We start from the raw sequence: 22,881 nt of genomic DNA, 5'->3' as shown, positions 1-22,881 counted from the left end.
CACAAGCAACGCTTCTGCTTTTCCCATGAAGCCTTACAACCCAAGAACTCGTATCTTGCCCGGCGACCACCGTCCCCCCAGTTAGGTGGGCTCCTGAAATGTCACGTCACATGGCAGGGTCAGCTCGGAGGGCCCTTCCTCATCAGTCCCCGGGGCGGGATCGGCTGCACTCAGCGCAGAGACACAAGCCTGGGTGTGGGTTAGATGCTACAGTGAAACTGTCACTGTTACCCCTGCGCGTTATGACCGTATCAACGGGCAGCTTTAACCTCGGTGAGTGACCCTTTTTGCTCTGCGGCGGCTTCTCTCTCAGGCCCAGGGGGGCAAAGGTTCCGCAGACCCCGTGGAAGCACACGGAGCAGCAGTGAGCACCGTATTTACAACACGTGTTAACGTGCACGTTCCGTGTCCCGACGCCACCGTGCTGCTGCGAACATTCTGCTGCTCTATTTATGACTAAACAGTTTGTGTCTCATAGTACTGAAAGGTTCAATTTTGTAGTAATCTTCATCTCCTCGCATAGGACACAAGTCTCCTTCTAAGTGATACTTTTCATGTTTCTTTTCTTATTTAGACAATATCAAAATCAGGATAAAAATGAATAAATGTCCCTTCCATAATGTAGACAATGAACTCTAAAGACATAAATAATGATACTTATTAAAGTTAACCTAAACACCCTTAGATACTTTCCCACTGTCTGGTCATTTAGGGTTTGTCCCCAAGTAGTTGAGATTTTCCCCTACATGTCACATGGTATTTTCTGCACTGAGCAAAGCTGTCTTGGAATGCTGGTTAAGAATTTACTGTTAATGTATTTTCTACAAACAAGCATTCTGAGTTAGAGAATATCGACCACATTTGCCTCAATAATGACACAATGAATTTCACGCTATCATTTGAACCAGACAGATTTTTACTAAACTGCATTGAGCACAGTCTATAATCTTCTCCCCCAGACTGTCAGTATATTTTAAGAAAATGATCCAGTTTTCATGCTGTCTCTATAGATAGCTAGATGTTACATTTGTCCCTTTGGTCTGAGAATTACCCAGGACAGATTTATATATATTTAAATGACACATTCTATGACAAATATGCTTGTTTTGTATATACCATTGCTCTCTAATAATTAGTTTCATTAAAATTATGTGTGATACAATATATTGGATTCCGTCCAATCATAGTTTAAATGTATTACCACACATGTGGATTGTTGCAATCAATTAACCAGATTCTAGTTAACTGAAGTTAATTGAACTGTAAATATCATAAAAGAAATGCAAGATCAAATTCCTCATCACCTATGTATTTTTCCAACAGTCTGCCTCGGGGCCGCCTGGGTTCGGAAGGGACTACGATGACCGAAGCAGACACTAAAGACAAGAGGACGAGGGCAGCATTCCAATAGCAAATGGGTGACACAAAAGAATTATCCATGAGAGGGAGTCCACAGATGCTCCTGGCCCAGCCAGCGTGGCTCAGTGGACTGAGCGTTGTCCCATGGACTGAGAGGTCTCTGATTCCGGTCAGAGCACATGCCCAGGTTGCGGGTTCGGTCCCCAGCAGGGGGCGTGCAGGAGGCAGCTGATAGATGTTTCTCTCTCACATCCATGTTTCTCTCTCTCTCTCCCTTCCTCTCTTTCTAAAAAAAAAAAATCAATAAAAACATATTTAAAACAAAAAAAGACGCTACCAGAACTTCTTGGCATTTGTTATGACTGGGCCACAAATCAATCTCTAAGCTCTGGCAGGTCGCGGGCAATGTCAGTCCCTACAGCAGACACGGAGATGGGTCTCCCTTTCTCCGAGTGCCGGACCGCAGTCCCCGGTCCTTACATCCAGGAAACATCACTAACTGGAATTCTGTCGCTTTTCAGAACTGTCCCCTCTTGCTAGTCTTACTCTGGAATCAATTATCTTACTGTTCAGTTATCTTCATCATTATCAGATTACTCTTCCTCGTGTTTATGTATCTGGGGGAATTAGTTGCCGAAAAACTAACGTTAAAATGTTCCTGCCGTAGAGTAAGGAAAATACAAACAACGGAACCGTGGGCAACCACTAGGAAGGAAAACTATATACTGATGTGGAGAAGAAAACGGTCAAGCATCACGTCCCAAAATGCGACCCGCGTCGATCCTCTCTGCTCCAGTGGGTGGCGTTGATCGCAGGACTCCCAGACTCCGTACCTGCGCCCACTTGCCCGCATGTCTCTGTCGGTGGTCACTCGTGGCCATGAGCAGGGCGGCGAATCCGCGAATCCAGTTCGCGTGTTCCCAGCGGGGTGACCGGCGCGTTTCCGCTCGGACCGCACCGCTCGCGTTCACAGTTGGCTTCGTGGCACATTTCCTGTCTTTTTGTGCTGCTGGGCTGTTTAAAATGGTTCTTACGTGAGGTGCTGTCTGGTGTCCCTACACACAAGACGATCGTGTGGGAGAAGAGACCCGTTTAGGCCTGGTTAAGGCTGAGCAACAATGACAGCGGCCCCCTGCTCAGTGTTCATGATCGGCAGCCACATGAGTGAACACAATAAGGTCTTTCAACAGAAACACACACCACACAAGGCTCTCCGTTGGCCAGAAGACAGAAATGGAGTGACGAGAGGCTCCCCAGGAACTAACCCTGGCTTTCCTGTGGGAACAGGGGGTTCAGTATCTGCTGGTTCAGTGGGTCGTAAGAACATAATGATCGTACACATGAGGGTCTATTTTACGTACATGAGCACGCTTCCAACAGACAACTTTGCTTCACTTTACCTCGTTAGCTGTCCTTTAATTCCATTTCTACCTACAAGTAACAGTCAACCAACAGGGTCGTTAGAACACAGCTTCCTTTGCCCCACAGGAAGTGGTAGGTGCCCCTTAAGTGTCAGGGAGATGTTAAAATGTGGCAGGGGAATGACAGGAGGTTAGGGGCGGAGGGGAGCGAGGAAGGGACCTTGGGAAGGTAGACGTATCAACGATGTGAATTGCAATGTTTTCTTCTCTTTTGCATCCCCTTCCTCCTGATACCATTGCCTTGTACAGTGTTTCAAAAATTGACTTGTAAACACAAGTGTTTTCTTCAGTGAAATAGCTCTACCTGTGTACCAAGGAACCGCAATCAAGTACATGACGTGCTTCCAGTAAAAGCAGTTACCGCGTGTACGTTTTCAGGTATTTGTATAATATGTACGTGTGTGGTCAGGTGGCTTCCATTCTGTTGCAGAGAACATCTTCCATGGCGCTAACCTGATTTCTTACTTAATCAATGTTTCTCTTTCCGATTACTTTTTGTCATCCACTAACTGTGGCTGACATAAAGTTCAACAGATCTGAACTACATAACAAAACAAAAGCTTGAACAGGGCCAATCTCAGTACCGGGCACCAAACACCACCAGCAACTCTTCCTGCGGAGTCAGTCAACCCCCTGATAAAACGGCAAAAGCAGAGCCATTAGAACTGAATGCAAGTTCGGCTGCTGTTTCGTCTAAAATACTGGGAGACACTATCGCTTCTTCCCATTCCATCACCATCCCGGCCATCCCATAACTGTGTTTTAGAGGTCCACTGACTTCCAAAAGCATCGGGGAGGACCGATCATAACGGGATCGTAACTGGTGCAACTGAATTAGTGTCAGAGACACTGACTGACTTCTGTGCCAAGAAGCCAGGACTAGGAGCGAGGTTCTTCTGGCTGCAAAATTTAAGGATGAACTCACTCTCAGTTTTAGGCAACTACCAACCCTACCCCTAGGGTCAGCCTTCCTAAGGGTGAAGCCGGCCCCAAGGGCTCACAGTTCAAAGAGGTGCTCACTGTCACTGTGCAAGTTCTGGCGGAAAGAGATGGACAACGTGTACCCCTGGGAATAAGAATGACCAGTGTTCTCTGTGCAGTTTTTCCTGTTTTGGTTCTGCCCATCGTGTTCATGTAATTTTGTACTAGTTCAGCATGTGCTTTAGATTCAGCATGGCATACTTTTTTTTTGGGGGGGGGTAGGATATCAGACACTTGGGCATACTTAGTAATTTGCTCTAGATCAGCACAAAGTAAATATAAAGGGAAAGTAATTGACTCCCTGAAAAATAAAGATTAAAATCTCCAAATGGCTGGTGACACCTTTCAATGAGATGTGATCAAAGCTAAAACTAGTCAAGAATTCAGTTTCTCTAAGCAGATACTCCTATAAAACCAACAAAAGGGTCGCCTGTCAGATTCTTTTGTACACTTTATTTTTCAATCGAAGACGAGGCTACACGTAGGCACCGTGCCGCCATACACTGTTTGACAAGCCGAGTGACGGTGCCACTTTGGTGGCGTGTGGGAGCAGGGTGTGGATTCGCATTCGCGTTCTCACTCCATATACCGCAGGGGATAAAGGAGAAAGATGACCCCACATGATGGTGTCAATCCGTAGTGAAGAGTTTGTGAAGCCAGGTACGCCTTCTCTCCGCTCGACTAGATGCTCCTGTTCGGTTGCATAAAACAGAAGTGTGTCCGTTTCAGTGGACAGATTTGCTCCAGGCAGATTTCGCCAGCAGGCTTGCCTGACCGCAGAAATCATATATTAATCCTCATATGCACTTTTGGGTGGGTTTCACATTCATTTCATCTAGACACCTTGAGGATTTCCATGCCCCAAGGTACCGGCTTTGCCCCAGAATTCATGCAGCTTTCATTTGGATATCGTCAGCTCACATGATCGCTTTTGCACACGAATCCTTATCTTAGCTACAGATGCAGTTCTTTAGCTTCGTGTTGTAGGACTGCATTTCAGGAAGCCCCCCTTCGTTGGTCACATAGACTTTGGATGCCTTATTTTAGCACACTGCCTTGCATTTTATCTAATGTATATAAAGGGGGTGGGGGTACCTCTGGCCTTCTTTTACTCCTCTGGTTTCTCTTTCATTACACTCAAGGTCACCTGCCTACCTGGACTCATTCCCCTGCAATGGCATTTCCTAGAAGTCTACCCACACGTCTTACGTGAACTCTAGAAGTAAGGCTATCACAATCGCAAAACATTTGGCTTCTCTTTATTTATCTGTCCAATGGCACAAAGCAAAAAAATGGTTTATACAAACACTCTGATTATATCAAGGTGTTCGGCACCTTCTTCCCTCAAATGCTAGGCAAGCAGGATTAATTTTCAACACAAAAGCTGGAGATGTTTAAATGCTACCATGTTTGGAACTGAAATGAGTTCATTAAACTCAGTTTCTGAGTTCAGAACTTCATGGAGTGTAAGATGGTAAAACGTAGCAATGGGTTTGAGCCAGACTTCAGACTAAATGAAGCTCTGACCTAAGGCACAGTCTTAAAAAGGAAAGAAAGACAATTAACGGAGAGAGTAACAAGCAATCCTGTTTATCTAGTTCCATTAAGCATCACTTTTGTTCAGTAGAATCCTAATGGCACTGAAATCTTTGGCCTCCTGGGAAACTCTCAGAGCAGCCATTATCTTTCTAGATTTGGAGAGTATTTGAGAATAAAACAAGTGTGTGTGTGTGTGTGTGTGTGTGTGTGTCCCCTGTCCTTTCTTTTCAAGTATATGGCTTGAAAAGCTGTCTTATGTAATTTCATATCTGAGTTGATGCTGAATATATAAAACTCAAAACAGCAGCTAAATCCTGAAAGCGGTTTCACGATGTACATCAAAGAATTACTCTTCAATAAGTACCAAAAGAGACTGTCCAAGTATTAATTCTCAGTAATTACTACAAAAAGAGGGTATGTGTTATAAATTCTGTCCCTACCCCAATAATTAGCAAATATAAGTAGCAACTGCTCTTCCCATCAAACATCACTTCAAGGTTGAACACTTGATCTATTTCAAAGCACACGGACAGATGTCGTCTGTTGCAGTTCTGAGCCTGTGCCCGGTGCAGGGGTATCAGCAGGACCACCCCTCTGACGGATGAGAGATCCCGGAAAGGTCACGTGCAGGACCTGTCTGTGGTCACCCAGTGCGCCAAGGGATGGATCTCACTCAGGTTCATGCTCATTTTCTCCTTCAAGTATACGTTCTTCTAAAAATATCCTCAGGTGAGGATTAAAAATAAAGTAAAATAAAAAGATTTGTAAAAATATTCTTTAGAAAGGAAACACCTGACTCGGATCAGTTATAATAAGTAGCCCCTGACTGGAGAGGGATACCATGTATCACTGTTATTCTCAGTAACAGCTAAGCCCTCATGAATACATGTGACTCACCCATGCAGCACTGTACATCCATGGTCGCATTTAGTTTCCATCTAGTGTAACAACTGTTACGTAAGGCCTATCTGAAACCCATCTCACAGTGTGTACACTGACAGAAGATGAGTGATTTCCAAGTAAAGGGTGTTCGAGATTCACTGGACCTCCCTGATATATAACCTTAGTTACAGGATTTAACGGGCTCACCTTCCGCCAATGCACGGGAGTAGTCTACCCGGTCATTACCACTTGCAAAGGTAACCTGTCCAAAGGTGGTCACCCAGCATGCACACTGCTGCGTAATTTCCAATATCCCGTGAGAAAACCAGAGGAGAAAGCTTCTATCTCCTTCTCCAAAGCCCTTACTTGGGGGTGGGGTCCTAACCCCCATTGCTTTCTATCCTCTGCAAGTGTCTTATCAGAAAACAACCGAAATCTTCCTGCTATTGCTCACATTGAACATTCCAGACAGCTCCAAGTTAACCCAACCCCTCCCCCGACCTCCTGTCTGTTCCTTCATTTCCTGCTGCTGGGTTTATGGTAGGTTTTACAACAGGGCCCAGCCATCACAGGGATTCTAGGGAGTTAGGTCCGAGGTCCCGGGTCATCAAGGTGGGGTAACTATCATTTAGATCAGCCTCTCTGCCTCCTGGCCCCTCCCCCATCCTTCCAGTGGGTAGACTGCAGCCAGGAAATGGTCTCAGAAGGGGCAGTAGCTTTAGACACCCCCAGGGACAGCCCTGAGGAAATCGTGCCCCCCGGACGAGGGGGCTCAGTCACGGGTGAGCAGGGTAGTGTCCTGCCCACAGCTGCTGGATGCATCCACACCCCAGGGGGCCGCCTCCTTGCCTGGGGGCGGAGCCACACTTGACTTCAAAACCTGCTTTCAGTTTTAAAGCCCAAGGACGGAGCTGAGCCACCAGGCAGCCTGTGCAGGAATTTTTCTGAGTTCGATATGGAAAAAGAGATGGTCCTCGTTGAACATTTTTCTGAGGGAAAGAATACTTAGAGATCAGTGTTGGCTTTCTTAGCTAATAGTCGATGATATTAAGCCTCCTCTGCATACCCACTAGTTCCCTCGTGAGCATACGCGGGCAGTCCCAAGCCCTGTGTTCTCTTGTTTTCCCAAAGAGGTGATGCCAACGCTGAAGGCCATGGTCAGGGGCAACCAGTGCTCACAGCAGGGCTCATATCATGGGAAACTAAAATAACGACTTCTCCTGTTTAGAGGATTGGTTCCAAATTATGCAAGGTTGATCCTGATCTGCAGATTTGGGGACAGCCAACAACAAGCACAGCTGAGCATGAGGACCATGGAGAAGACAGGCAGGATGCTTCCATGAAGACTCACTCCATCTTCTCAAGCATCCCGGGGCCGGGGGTTGGGGGTGGGAGGGCCTCAGAGCTGCCTTTAAAGTTCAATCACAGGATGTGATTCCGGTTCCTAAGAACAGGAGTGGTCCTCAAACATTATGCTTTCAGGGTAACTCTAACTTGCTTTCTTTTTTAAAATATATTTTTTATTTACTGATTTCAGAGAGAGGAAGGGAGAGGGAGAGAGAGATAGAAACATCACTGAGAGAGAACATCAACTGGTCACCTCCTGCATGCCCCCCACTGGGGATCGGGCCCAAAACCTGGGCCTGTGCCCTGACCAGGAATCGAACCGGAGACCTCTTGGTGCAGGGCCGACGCTCAACCACTGAGCCACGCCGGCCGGGCTCTATCTCGCGTCGGATGCTTGCAGCAGCCTGTGAGGCTGTCACTGCTGAGGGAGGAAGTAAGGGAGTAAGCTGTTTGCTGGCAGAGCGCCGTGGGGGCGGGGGGAGGCGGCCCGGAGGCCCAGCTCACTGTGTCTCCCCAGAATCCTGCCCTGGAAACAGACCTGAGGCTGCCTGACCGCCCATCGGGAATCCTGGACCACCGCCTCCTGAATTCAGAAAAGGACTTGAGTCAAGAAGCTTTAAAGCCCCAAGCACCTCTCGCCCTGGCCGGTTTGGCTCAGCGGTTAGAGCGTTGACCTGCGGTCCTGAGAGACCCGGGTTCGGTTCCCGCTAAGGGCACGTGCCTCGGTTGCAGTTTGTCCCCGGCTCTGGTCAGTCGTGAGGGTGGCAGCCACTCGATGTGTTCCTTTCACGTCGATGTTTCTCTCTCTCTCTCTGTTCCTCTCTCCCCCTCCTACTCTACCTGAACAAAACCTGGGAAAATGTTCTCGGGTGAGGATAATAATAAAAAAAAAAAAATTTAAAATCCCCAAGCACCTCTCACGTTTAAAAAACAACAAAAAAACAACTTTATTTTTCTTTGTGATGACGATGTTCACTATTAACATAAACATTTAGATTTCAACATTAAGGACACATGGGATTTGAAAAAAATCATTATATGGGATCATGTGTATCTCACCACCGCATTTACATAAACACTTCCTTTTTTTGCTAAATTCCAAGAGGGGTCTTTGCTGGGAAAAGAAGAGACCCAGGGACTGCGGGACTGTGGCAGCCTCTGCTGTCGCTCGGGCCCCTTCTCCCACATCCCTGAGCTCCGCGGGGGACGCTGGAAAGGAAGCGCTGGGAAAAGCGGGCTTCATCAGCGTGTGCAGGGTTCACAGCCACCAACCGACCGCGCCAGCAGCTGCGGACCACGTGACGAGAGCACCCGAGGAGACAGTGCACGTTACAGGTGAACCTGTGCATGGTGGTTCCCGCTGTGCTCATCAATCCCGCTGTGAAGTCTTAATCGGATCTGAACCAAATGCACTTCCTCCTCTGACCTTAACCCTGAAGCCCCGTTCATTTGTATATATTGTCCACCCTCAACTGTACTCATGCCCCCAACGAAGGGTCTAATCAATGGTTAAAAAACAAATAAACAAACTAACAAAAAAAACCCAGTCTTCTTTCAGATCATTACACACCACATCCGAGACTCAGGAACACAGCTGGTGCGCCACAGGTAGAAGTCTATTTGCAGGTGTTCTAATGATGGACCCAAAAGATAACTTTTCCTTTGTAATGAAGCTTACACTCCTCATGTCAACATCAAGCTTTATACTATCCCACCATTTTATAAAAAGCACCTTTTCCACGGTGTGTACCCGCTCTGCAATGTAAGTTACTTTTATTTCAGACATAGCTCTGTCTTTCTGTGCACGCTCCAGGTATGATTTTAACACTGCAAGTAACCTTCACCATTCGCTACAGGCGTGTGGTAATTCTCATCTAATTCATTAGTCATTTTTAACTATTGATGGCTTCTTTGCTGTACTTAGCTCTAATTACATTGAATCCCATTGACTAGAGCTCACCTGTACCTATTTCTCCTGAATAGGCAAAATTAGTTTGCTGCCTACATCCCGTCCTGTGATGATTCCGTTGAAAACATTATATAAACTGTGTCCGGGGTGGAAGTCAGACGCAGAACCAAGTTTCTCAGCTGTGTCCTCTCTTCTTCGTTTCACAGAACCAAGAGCAGATCGTGTAATCTCCTCTCCACACGCCACACTCTCTGCTCCGCTGGGGACCCCGAATGGCTCACGTCAGAAAAACCTAATTTAAGCCTGGTTTGACTAATTCCACCAGTGATCACCGTGAAGTCTTGCAAACACATCTGCTGAGCATTATGTATGTGTTGTCCAAACCCTGATTGTGTGTTTTCAGTTAAATACCTTAAAGCATGTCAGCATTTTCACCGAGAGAAGTCAACATCGCGAGGGAAGCGTTCTTATCAGATAGTGGCGCACTGTTTGCCCAACATCTTGCCGGAATGAGCGAGTCGTTCTGGTTCTCGTAATTACCGTTCCTGCGACTCGGCCCCATCTTGAGAAATTGCTCTTCTGTGTTTATCCTACAGAAGACAAGGATGCTGCTTGACTAGCAATGCCGACGGCCTCGCCAACCGTCTTGCTTTCCCCCGTGTCGTCGGGGCGCTCTCTGGTTTGTGCGGGGACAGAGCAGAAGATGATTCTCAGGTTCTTGGCCTGAGAAGACCCAGGCAGGTTGAGTTCAACATGAGCATTTCCCTGGCGAGTTCCTGTTCTCTAGCTGTTGTTTACTGGAATGTGTTCAAACCTCCCCTTATTCTGAAATGTCAAGCCATGAGGTGCAGAAGGAAGCTGAGCCAGCTTCCGAGTCTGTCTTGCTGTAGCCCCGCCTCCAGGGCCCACACGCTGGCTGGAAACCGGCACTGCAGTGTAGGCCGACTAGTTACACATGGTCCTTTACTGTTCAACCCCCGCTGGCATGGGCTCGTGGTCCTCCTGCTTACTTGAAAGTATACTTGTATCAGTGAAAACTCCTTAAAAGTATTGAATATTGCATACACCCCAAAGTAGAACTTTTGAAGGATGTGATTTTTAAAGAACTGAACAAAAGTCCTAAATTTTTTATTTTTCCCAGACTCTCAATAGTACATTCTTTATGCACATTCTACCCTGAACTTTTCTGTTCTAGGACACATTTCTGGTATTCCTATGTCCAGGCTAAATACCATTAGGAAGCCTTGTAAGTCTATCTATTCTTTCTTGAGTATATGCCTTTTTAAAGGTAAAGGGTTCAATAAACACATGTTAAAGGGCTTTCAAAACTATGCAACTAAACCTGATCCTCTGTAGGAAAACAAAATATTTTCGGAGTCATAAAACATTTTAAATTTTTTTTTTTCAGAAATTTACTTTCCAATATTGATATAATCATCCAGATTTGCTTTTTAATTCTTCTACATTACAGCTCTAATGATTGTTCACTTACTCTACTTATTTTGCTTTCAAATGTATCTATCACCTCATCTATAATACAGAAACACCTCTTTTTTAACTCACAAGGCTTTTCAAAGATATAAACAGTATTGATTATGAAACGGGAATGTTACCAGCTCTAAACAAATCATTAGGAGGATTGTCATTACTAAATCTTTTCAAACATTAATTATGATTGCATTCATTGTTTAGACTCCAACTCCTTGTTAATATATTAAAATGTAACACCTTAGATTGCATTCTCACAAGACACTTCTTTTACCTTAGTGGACTCTATTAATTTTCCAAAACCATGTTTTACTTATAATTATGAGGGTTACATTTTTGAGAAACAAGATCAATGAGTACCAAAAACTATGGGTGTTACTTGATGGGGTTATAGACTGGAGTTTGGCCAACATTTCAGACGAACCCACTCCTCATCCTAAAAATGGACAATGGACCTTAATGAATCGGGCAGGCACCCCCTGGACCCACAGCTGGCATGACTTCCAACCCTCAGGGCAGGTTAGGTTTCAATACTTTCAGACATGCCTTTTCATCAGAGGGACCTGGCCGACACCACCTGAGCCAGGTGATCCAAGTCAACATCCCGACCAATGAGTCGCAGCAACGTCCTGCACGTCTTGGCAAGGTGCAGTGGGAAGGGCACAGAATCACTTCGTGGTATCCTGGCCAGAATTACGTCACCTGAAATGCACACGTTAGGAAGAAGCAGAAGACCAGCCCAGGTTGTGAGATGCGCTGCCAAGTACCGGTCAAGAATGACAAGTGAACAACCGAGCAGCTACCCCAGACTGAAAATACCAAGGTGACAAGACAAAGAAGTCACTCTACACTACTACCTCCGGCCAGAAAAACCACCTGACTGTAACAAATGGAAAACCTGAACACAACTGCTGAGTGGTAAGCAGCAGTATACCCATGTTCATTTCCTGGTTTAAATAATAGATGCAGTCGTGTGAGATTAACATTTGGAGAAGCTGGATGCGAAACTACTACTTTGCAACGTATTTGTAGGTCTGAAATAATTTCAGACTGGTTTTAAAATTTCATTTTCCCTACTGATCTCCATTGTACCAGAGAGACAGACATTTGTTTTCGGGCATTGTTCAAAACGCTGAGACACTCGCGGGTGTAACCTAGGGCTGCTACTTGCCGACTTTCTGCGCTCTCAAGTTTCCCCCACATCGTTTAGAATACTCTGTCCTACCTCCTAAGGAGATACTTTTTTTGCTTTGATGTGAAGGTTGTGTAAAGGGATTATGGAATCACGGGGGTTCGCCTGTATCCTCACACCAGCCTTTGTTCACAGAGGGTGACTCGGCTCCTCCCCCGCCCCCACCCCCAGAGATGTAGGTCGGCTGCAGAACACCACCAGCTGGTCACCTGCACCGCGTATCTACCAGACGGTGAGCTTTGTGAAGGGTCTGCTGCCCTTAAACTCTCATCCGGCACACCTACCACACAGGAGGTCCCGAAAGAGGAGAGGAGACTGGGGAGGGGACGTAAGTGAACGTGGAGAGAGAGAGGCTGAGAAGCCCCAAAAGGCAACTGGGGAGACACAGCGACAAGCCTACTTATACAAACTACATTTCCCTCCAGCAACCCACTCACGATGACAGGTAGTCAGTATAAGTCATACAGAGACCACGTCGACGAAGGGGCAGGGTCAGCCACTGTAGCACTCAAATGTCTCTGCTTGGGACGGCCCTGCTGCTTGTCTGACTCTGTCACTTATCTTGGTGGGTCTCAGAGCTGCCGTAGACCTGGGACTCGGTGTCGCAAGCACTGCCGTGGTGCTGGTCCAACGACGGCGGGCACACGCCATGAAAGGCCGCATCACACCTGCGTCATCTCTTGTTCTGCACTTGCCATCACAACATGAACACGATGCAGAAACACGGCTCGCGCAGACCCGCTTGATCTGTAATGTTTGCTGTTCCCGTCACCGAGTGGGTGACAAGTGCACATACACACAACCAAGAGCGAAGAGCACGGCGTTTTCAGGTGATTTCCATCAACACAATCGGAGAGCGGCGAGCCAGGGGGAAGGTCCGGAGTGACTGTCACCAGGGTGACAGGGAAGGCCGTGTCCTCCGCCCTCGACAAAGCCCTGGGTAAGGACAACCTCACGTCCCACCCACGAAGACGCCGAAGAGAACATGAGTGATCTGACACAGAATGAACGGTGGGCTCCCGCACTTCAGTGACAAGATCAGACGTATTTTACTTGTGCTCCGGTTGACAAGAAACAAAGCAAACACTGAGCGGCGGACTCGATGGGGAAAAGGCCCTGCACACTTCAGAGCCCTCCTGCAGTACTACAAGAGCTAAGAATACCCACCAAACGTGTTTCGAAACATCTGGACTAACTGACACCCCACACAGCTGACCCAGGCCCAACCTCCCTTTGAGGTCGCCAGGAGAGTCGCAATTCTGTCACGAAGCGACAAGAGACGGGAAAAGGGCAGCTCTCTCGATCCCCTGGGGTTCCGAGGATATTGGGAAAGGGGGTGTCTGCACATGCGCAGAACTAACCGCCTCGCTTTCCTCTAAGACGGGCGGCACCTCGAAGCACCTACATGTCGACAGGACACTTGTGTCGGTTTTTCTCTCCTAAATCTACAAATGACACACAGGCTCTCCCCTAAGTGATGACTATCTGGGGTTCAGTATTTTCTCTTCATGTCTCTAATATATAAATCTGCCCCGGTGTGGGTCTCATTCCCACGCCAACTGCCCGACACGGCCTCCGGCCAGGGGGACATGTCCTTCCCGGAGCACGGAACCCCGGCTGGGCCGGCAGGGGCGCAGGGGCACAGGGGCCCGCGGTGACGGCGCTGCGGGGTCTGGTTCAAAGCTTGGGGATGCTCGCCAGCCCGTCAGAAGCTGCCACGGGAGCTGAGTGACGCCCACGCAGGATGTCCACGCGGGCCACCTGGACAGGTGGGGGGCTCAGTGCTCCCTGCACCAGGGGAAGAAAGGGGGGCGGCAGCAAAGACCAGGGTGACGTTGGTGGCTAGAGAAGCCAACTGTGGATGCAGGGGGCACGGCCGGAGCGCAGCCGTGGGGGCAGCGCCCTGGTTAGGAGACACCCCAGCACCTGCCACCTGGGCCGGAGCCTGGGTGGTTTTGTAGACATTTTTTGTTGGGGGGTCAGCAAGTCGGGGGCTGTTAGGTGAGACTTGCCAGGCGAGGAGACAGCTGGGCTTGGAAATGCAGTGCGTTCAGTGACATGGCTGTAGCCAGCCGTTCCTAGGCCGCCAGCAGCCAGGGCCGGCGGACACCTCCCTCCTCCCCCACCAGCGACAAGGACACAGGCCGGAGGGCAACGGAGAAACGCTCTTGGTAGAGCTGCGGCACTCTTCTTGGAAACAGGACTGCCACAGCAGGTGGCTGCAGTTAGTAGCACTGCATCCACCTGAAGTTGGCTGCGACTAGATCTTCAGAGTCCTCATCAGAAGAAAGAAATCTGTAACCGGGTATGGTGATGGATGCCAACTAGACCGATGGTGGTGATCGTGTCGCAACATGTACGAATACTGAATCATCATGTTGGACACCTAAAATTAATATGACGGATGTTAGATGTCAGCTGCACCTCAACAGAAAGAAACTCAGGGTCATCGCGAATGACTCAAGTCTACACCTTTCATCAGTAGTTTAGCGACTCCTATCACCAAAAAATGGTGTGATGCTAATAAAGGTCAGATTTTAACCCAGCCCAGAAGTTCATTCCCTGGAGATCTCTAGGTGAAGGTTCTAGAAGCCCTACTGGTCCCTTCCACAAACTGGTCTACTTTCGTCTTGAGTTGTCATGTTAAATAAACCCAGTAAATTGCTAAAATAATAAGGTCACAAGTCATCTTGTGACTTCATTATCCTCAACGTCTTACTGACCAAATGTTATTATTTATTTCATTGGCCACCAGTCATTATCATGGTCTCCAAATTCAAAGGTATTAAAAAAACAAACAAACAAAAAAAAAACACACACGTGATTTCTCTGACATTTGAAATTCCTGTGTCTAAGGAATGAATCATTCACTCACTTGCTATATTTTGAGAGTCTCTAATCATATACAAGTATAAAGCTATGATGTATTTCTAGGCACTTACAATGCAGACCCTTCCTCTAATTAACTGCAATAGCTTTAAACACTACTTAGCTCATAGAACAATGCCTGCTTTCCTCCGAAGGCTCACAGATATTAACATTTGAGACGCCACACAATAGATGATCCATAACTCAGTTAATCTCTAATTAGTACGCAGTGAAATAAATAAGTAGAATGTCAAAATTAATTGCATGTATGTTCCAAATATTTTTATCTCATTGATTCCCAGGACTAGACTTGAACTGTGGGAGTCGTTATTCCCATCGGAGAGACGGACGCAACGGCCCAAAGTTACATTAGTAGGAATGGCGGAGTCAGCAGTAACACTGGAGTCAACTTGACACACACTCTACACATCCATTATGGGATCAAACTAAGCTATCAAGGTCATCAAGGTCGTCCTGTACACTTGTCCACACTACCGCAGGAGCCACATTTTGTCAGGAAGAATGAGAGCACGGCCATCTAACCAATATAGGTTTAATATACGTCAGTGAAAAGCATCAGTTAGCTTCCTTCTCCCCCACGGCCATCTGCTTGTCCACTCCTCCACAACTTCACCTCTAACTCTTAGTTCTCTCGGTCCTATAAACACTTCTGGTCACAGTTATCACCTCCCTCAACGTAGACAAAGAGAAAATGCATCTGTTCCACATGCCCAGGTGTTCTCATACCTCTGCCTACTCAGACCACCCCTGAAGGTTGCACTTGGTCATCTCGTGCACACAGCCCATGGCCCACATTCTCCGCCACCCCTGCCCACGCACGGACACAGCGTCCCTTCGAGGCCTGCCATTTGTTCCTCGTCTATAAATTCTCTCTCCATCTCAGAGGAGCCTACTGCCTTTTTCTACATTTCAGTCATTTTAAGAAATTTTTTTTAACCCATTTACATGCTGAACATTTTACTGGGGGGCCTCTGCGCGGGACTCCCAGGCTACACCACACGAGAAATGAACACAGACTTGTTTCTCGTCATATACACTCTGCCAAGTAACTATCTCTGATCAATGGAAAGGGAAGCACAGGATAATTTCCTGTTACCTAATCAAGGAAACCCACAATTTCTGAGAAAAACAATAACAATGTTGCCCAGTAGCTTCACATGCATTTGAAATGTAAGCAACCTTAGGGACATGCATGTTCATAATTCTAAATGGACTTGTAGGGATTTTTTAGAGACAAACATTCTGAATTATTAAGGGAAGGCCGTAAAATTTAAAAGAAGGGTGTTTTAAAAAATGTTTAAGTTATGTTTGCTTTGAAATGTCCCCCTCACTCAGGAACCCCATTTAACACAAAATAAATGGAAATATTTTGGTTGTATTTAGAAACTTTTACATTCTCACAAAGGTATTTCACCTAACAACTACCAATTCTTTCTGAATCAGCTGAATATTATAAACCTGTCCATTAAAAAGAAAAAAGTTTGATGAATTTATTAAATGATCTTTAAAAATGAATGAAATTAAAAGCTAGATTCTTAGCCAATAACAATGTATATGGTGATTACTCTCACTTTGTTTATAAGAAAACAAATAAGAAAAATTGAGAGAAAAATTTAGTGTATGTATACTACATAAGAGAGTACTATTAAAACAACAGAGTGGGTATATACATGCACACACACACACACACACACACACACACACAAATATATACACACATATGTATGCACCCAAAACACTTGTGTACCTACTTATCTTTTCTTAGTGCAGAAAAATAATATGACTGGGCTAAAAAAAAAAAACAAAAAAACTCTAATCCACATCCCTAGAAATCTTGACCTTATTCAAATCATTTTCTTTGCAATAAATATCCATCATTATTTGTAAGAATATTCACTGAAAACTGTAAATGCAATACAGATTGTTTGACTTATGTAGGCTACCATGAACAAAAATAGATTTTCACCCTTCCTTAAGGTGTGTTCCAATGAAAACATAAGCCATGAAATAAAGAGCAAAGATTCTCCCTCAATCATTCAAAGTTGGAAATTCTCTCACGGATAAATTCATCAGCTTAATCAAGGATAGACACATAAAACTGACAAAGTGCAAAGTAAAAAACGCAGACGTATAGATTTCCTGTCAGAACACAGTCTACGTAGAAAACATTCACCGGTGCTCATCACCAAACTGAGAAGCTTGGGAAATCTCTGCAAATATGAACATGCAGACCTGGAGCACTCCGCACTGGACCATGATAGGAGCACGTCAGGGGAAGGCCCTGCCCCCCTGATGGGGCCTTCAGTTCGCAAGGTGCTCACATGAAATCTCCTGCCCAAACAGTCAGACAGAAAATACTGTGTGAAGGCAAGCTCACTCTGGCTAACACCTGGCCACCCAGCAAACACACCACAAACCGCCCATCACTGGTCTAATGTCCCTTCGAAGTGACTTGTTCACATTCATTTTTGACCAAAAAGCAATCTTGAAAACCAAAAATTTTAAAAATCCATCCAAACCAGAGCACCGCTAGCAAAAGTAGGTTTGAACCGCTCATCATTGAAAAGGCAGTCTCACTTTGTAGCTTTTCAACTGCAGGCCTCAGGCAAGGATACGGAAAGCCGACAGTGGGGACGGGCATCATTGACACGGTGCTGCCCCAACAGGAGCCGAAAGGTTCCTGGCTATGGACACCCACTTCCCTTCCTGTACTGTGAGTATCCAGGCCCCGCTTCAGCAAGGATGGCTTTGCTAGAGCCAGGATCATGCTCAGCGAGGCGCGTCTGGGATCGGACATCACCTGCGTCCAGGCTGGAGCGCGGCCCCTAAGTGTGGCGTCGCTGTATGAAGAGGCCCAGGTTACAGTTTCAGAGGGGCGACCCCGTCCATAAGCGTCAGGAACTATTTCACAGGAGCAAGCCTCCTGCTTTCCAACCCCAGGGCGCCAAGGGGCCTTGTCCAACCCTAGGGCGCCAAGGGGCCTTGTCCAACCCCAGGGCGCCGAGGGGCCTTGTCCAACCCCAGGGCGCCGAGGGGCCTTGTCCAACCCCAGGGCGCCGAGGGGCCTTGTCCAACCCCAGGGCGCCGAGGGGCCTTCTCCAACCCCAGGGCGCCGAGGGGCCTTCTCCAACCCCAGGGCGACGAGGGGCCTTGTCCAACCCCGGACGCCAAGGGGCCTTGTCCAACCCCGGACGCCAAGGGGCCTTCTCCAACCCTGGACGCCAAGGGGCCTTCTCCAACCCCAGACATTCCCACCAACCGCGTGCGGCCTCCTAGGGCCCTGGCCCTACCTTTCCCACGTAGAGGGGGTCGGAGCCCATGTACTCCTCCAGCACGAAGAACTGGTTCCACACCCAGCTACGCTTGGTGCGCGACCGGCCTGCCTGGAAGTAGGGCTTGGAGCTGGACCTGGACAGCTCCCCCTGGCTCAGCCCCGCAAAGCACAGCAGAAGCGCAATGAGCTGGAGGGAGTGGCAGAACTCCACCTTGCCCAACTTCATCTTTTTTTTTTCTTTCTTTTTCCTGCGTAAGGAGAAAACCTTGACAACAGAAGAGGCACAGTTCCAGTTGGCTGGGCAGCGCTAGCCTCCGGCAGGGTGTCAGCGGGGAGTCCAGAGATGATAATTTGCGGAGGGCTCGGCTGGAGGAGGTCACGGCCGCTGAGGAGCCTTCGCCACGGGATGGCGGGAGAGGTGCCTATGGGGACAGAGAGACCAAATCGTGTCAGACACCAGGACACACAACTGCGGATGTGCATTCACTACCTTCGCGCCGATTTTCCCGTGATGTCACCATTTGTACAACCGCTAAAATCAAAATCGTGGCCTTAGATGGAAATGGTAGTCACTGTGCTATCCGTATGCCGGTGATGCAGAATGAGTCTCGCTCCGTAATGCAACCTTAACACTGTGTTTCTTCCAGGCCTATCTGAGCACATGGTTTACTGAACACACCTGGAGCAACACCAGTTTACAAATCATTCTAATGCTGGCCTTTACGTATTTAACTGTTTACATGGCAGGCAGCTTCGTCCCTGGCATTAGACTGTGGACACAACGCAGAGATTGAGGCGAGTGGCAAGGACACAGGCCTGTTTAAATCTCTCCTGTGAAAACGCAGAGAGAAAGAAGGCTGAGAAGCTTCTAGGCCGGGTGATTGATCCGGGACACAGAACACCAGCTGTTTCGACGTGTTCTGATTTGACTGTGATCAGTCGGAAAAATCACTCGTCTCCAGTTCCCACCCTTCAGACTTACTTCCATGGATGCTGTGCAGCAGGCGAGGTTATACAATTTCACTGCAATTATTTGTGACTCCACAGATATTAACCACCTCTAGCAGCACAGCTCCTGCATAGTAGGGCCACCCCCGCCCCCCGCAACACACTCTGGGATTGAATTACACGGCCCAGCAGAGGGGTGAGCCCTGCTCATGGTCGGCATCAGCACAGAAAAAAACACCTTCTCTTCTAAGGTCTACTTATTTCAGTTACAGGATTCTGATTATGCAAGAGATAAAAAAAAAAAAAAAATCAGTTACAAAACCAACTTCCAAACGTACCCCAAAACACAGAGGAATGAGAATGTGTGACAACCTGCTCCAGAAATCACAAGGCTGCACTTGGAATTCATTCGACCGGCTGTAAATTAATCAGCAATGGGATCATTCAGGTGAAGGAGTAACATTTGCCTTAGTAATTTATTATTTTGAGAGAGAGGAGAAAAATACAGTTTTAGGAACAAGAAGCCGAAAGACAGCCTCAATCAAAGTAGAAACCGCACTATCCTTGTGTTGTAAGATTTTCCATTTTTTCTACCTGTCTCTCCCTTAGCAGGGGTGTCTGCTACCCAGACCATCTCCGACAGTCAAATGGCTCATAGAAAATGCCATGGAAGTGGAAGAAAGGCGAGATTCATTACACGCTTCGGGCTCTGTTCCAGGGAACACCTCCTATTAAACTCTCTCGGGGTCCGGAGCTGCAGGGGGCATCGCCGAAGACGCGGCAGCCCGCGGGGTGGCCTTAGGCCGCGGGGAGCCCACGAAGGTGCACCGGCCCTGCACCACTGTCCGCACCGCGCACGGCTGCCCGAATCCACGGCCCCCACCCCACGAGCGAGAATGACACTGCTCCGCTTAGAAACCACTCGGCGAGGTCAAGTTGTTCTAGACTTAGAATCTTAAGAAGTAACTTGGCCTCGGGTACCCATATTCCAACGTAGCCTCTCCGTGAGGCTGCAAGTTCCCCGTGGGGTGGTCTGAGCCGACCCACCGGAGGCAGGATACCCGCCCTTGGGGAAGGCAGGCAGGTGCTCAAACCAGGCAGTGGTCAACCCGCGTGGGATGGTCTACGACGAGCCAGGAATTACAGGCAGGAGTTCAGCGAGCGGCCTCCGGTAGCAACACGTCAGCATGGCGGGGAGTAGGGCCATGTGACTGCCCTCATTCCAGTGGCCGCCAAGGTTCCTGGGACAGGGAGGGCGGGGCTAGGCTTGTGTGACAGGACTGAGACTGGCATGTGACATCTGAAGCCAAAGAACATTTCCTGTCTCACCCGCTCCCTCAAGAGAGAACACCGTCTCTCATCAAAGAAGGGACAGAAGGACATTGATCCTGGAGACACGTGTTTTTCATGGGACACAGCCAAATCAGAGTATTTGGTCTACTTTATGGATTCAGTGAACTTGATAACATTGTTTCAATATGAAAATGTAGCCAACTTCCAAAAAAACAAAGTAGCGAATTGAACTTTGGGAACTGGAAATTCAGGGAGTTGTTAGAAGGGTAGGATGGTAGAGCCTGGTTGTAGGATGCATCAGATGAAGACAAATTCTTAGCCTTTGTGTCTTAGCTATACCACCTGGGACACGCTATTTCCATTCGAAGGAGGTATGTTGCAGAGATCAAGCCTCGTTTCTCCCTTATAAAACAAAAACGGTCATGATGGCATCTTCATAATGGGATGAAATGAGCAAATCGTGAGAAGTTCAGGAGAGTGTCTGGCACAGCAAAGCTCTTGGAAAACAGCCGTTGGGATTGCCGTGGCCACGATGGTCTTTTTCAGTCCGCTACTCGTCCAGCTACCACCAGTGTGGTCCGTGAGGTTAGTCTGCCTCTAAAAGCCGTCGCTAGTGAAATGTCTGACTCTCCTACACGGAGTCAAAACAGCCTTGACTGTGCCGTCAGTGCCAAAGAATATGGATCATGAACCCAAAACCTTAGATGGATCCAGCAATGGCACCAAAATATCTTTCCCAAAAAGAATGCAATAGGAAGGCAAGTTCTGTAATTTCTGGAAGTCAAACACCGGTATCGGAATTGAGGGAACAGCTCACTCTGGGTGTTCACAGACAGGGAGGAAAACAAACACCTGTGGACTGGAAACAGGCACACAGGGGGGCCTTTGTCCTGAAACCGCCACTATTTCTGCAGAACCTCGGCTCCCTCTGGGACGTAATTTCCCACATTGGCAAAGGAGGGGGCTGCACTAAATTATCTTCAAGTCTATTTTTCACAGGTCTTACCTTTTATGCTTTGACAATTAAATAGAATTTTGTTTATTTTTTTATTATCCTCACCTGAGGACATTTTTTTTTTTTTGCATTTATCTACAGACAGCAAGAGGGAGAGAGGGGGAAAGAAAGAGAGAGAGAGAGAAACATCGATGTGAGACACATTGACTGGCCACCTACACAACCCCAACCAGGGCTGCGGACAAACTGCAACCTAGGTACCTGCCCTTCGTGGGAACTGAACCTGGGACTCTCTGGTCCTTGGGCCGACGCTCTAACCGCTGAGCCAAACCGGCCAGGGCTTTGTTGGCTCTTTTCTAAGCTATGAAAAAAGTGCGCATTGTTGATTATTAAAGATGAAGGGGAGAGAGATTTTGGAAAGTCACAGTGATGTAAAAGAGGCACTTGGCATATTTAGGAAATGTAGCATGAATTTTAACGAGATGTTTAAGTTACTCTTCTGACCTCTGGAAGGCTGTCTTCCACCAAGATCATGGATGGTCAGACTAGCCAGAACCTCCCAAAGAAGTGAGTTACTGAGCACGTCAGGGGTTACTTTACAGTCACCGACACCATCTTTGTGAAGAAAAGATGCCTGAGAAGTCTGTACTTTCCTGTGCAAATCAAGGGTTTTGAAGCAGCTGAACCCCAATGAACAAGGATGTCTACCCTATCTTTGTATCACAGTATCTACCACAGAAGCAAACACATAATTGGCATTCAGAAAATATTTGTGGAATGTTTGTTTTCATTATGATTAATTCATTTTTTATTTTTATAAATGTGTCTTTATTGGTTTTTTTGAGAGAAAGAGGGAGAGAGAGAAACATCAATGAGAGAGAAACACATCCACCGGCTGCCTCCTGTACACCCCCGACTGGGGATGGAGCCTGCAACCCGGGCAGCTAAACCAGCAAGATTTTGGTTCACGGGATGATGCGCAACCAACTGAGCCACACCGGCCAGGACTAAATTCATTTTTAATATGAAAACTCACCCATGTACTAAGTCGATATACAAACTCCTTGGTAGCTCTCCTGTGTCCATGAGTCTTGATCACTGTGAACACAATTCCACTGTATTTCTCTGCGGCCAGGCTCTAGAGTCAGAGGCTCTATACCTTTATCGAAGGCCTATGAGCGGGCACAAGGATACTTACTCCACCTGGCTTTGTGTACATCAACGGAGGATGAAAAGTCTCTCTGTGAGGCAGATAAATGCCTTTGCAATGCCCTCTGTGGAGTGCGCTCGTGAAACGGGGAGATTAGATGGACAGCTGTGGTCCGAGTTCCCACATTTCATGTTAAGAATGAGTCCATCAGTACTTTTGCTGGTTCCTAAGTCTTCCAGGAATATACACCCGGC

The 22,881-nt window shown here is 47.4% G+C and overlaps 1 protein-coding gene across 1 annotated transcript in view; it reads right to left on the bottom strand.

Moving 5' to 3' along the window:
* CDH7 (cadherin 7) overlaps positions 1-18,676 on the bottom strand; it is a 105,900-nt gene extending 87,224 nt beyond the window's left edge. The window contains exon 1 of the mRNA XM_036244508.1: positions 18,298-18,676. Within this exon, the coding sequence (XP_036100401.1) occupies positions 18,298-18,507 (210 nt within the window). The 5' untranslated portion in view covers positions 18,508-18,676. The remainder of the gene's footprint in view (positions 1-18,297) is intronic.
* Positions 18,677-22,881: the final 4,205 nt, after the last annotated feature.

The sequence above is a fragment of the Molossus molossus genome, unplaced genomic scaffold, assembly GCF_014108415.1.
Source record: "Molossus molossus isolate mMolMol1 unplaced genomic scaffold, mMolMol1.p scaffold_m16_p_6, whole genome shotgun sequence".
Lineage (NCBI taxonomy): Eukaryota > Metazoa > Chordata > Mammalia > Chiroptera > Molossidae > Molossus > Molossus molossus.
This window is presented reverse-complemented; position numbering and strand designations above follow the sequence as displayed.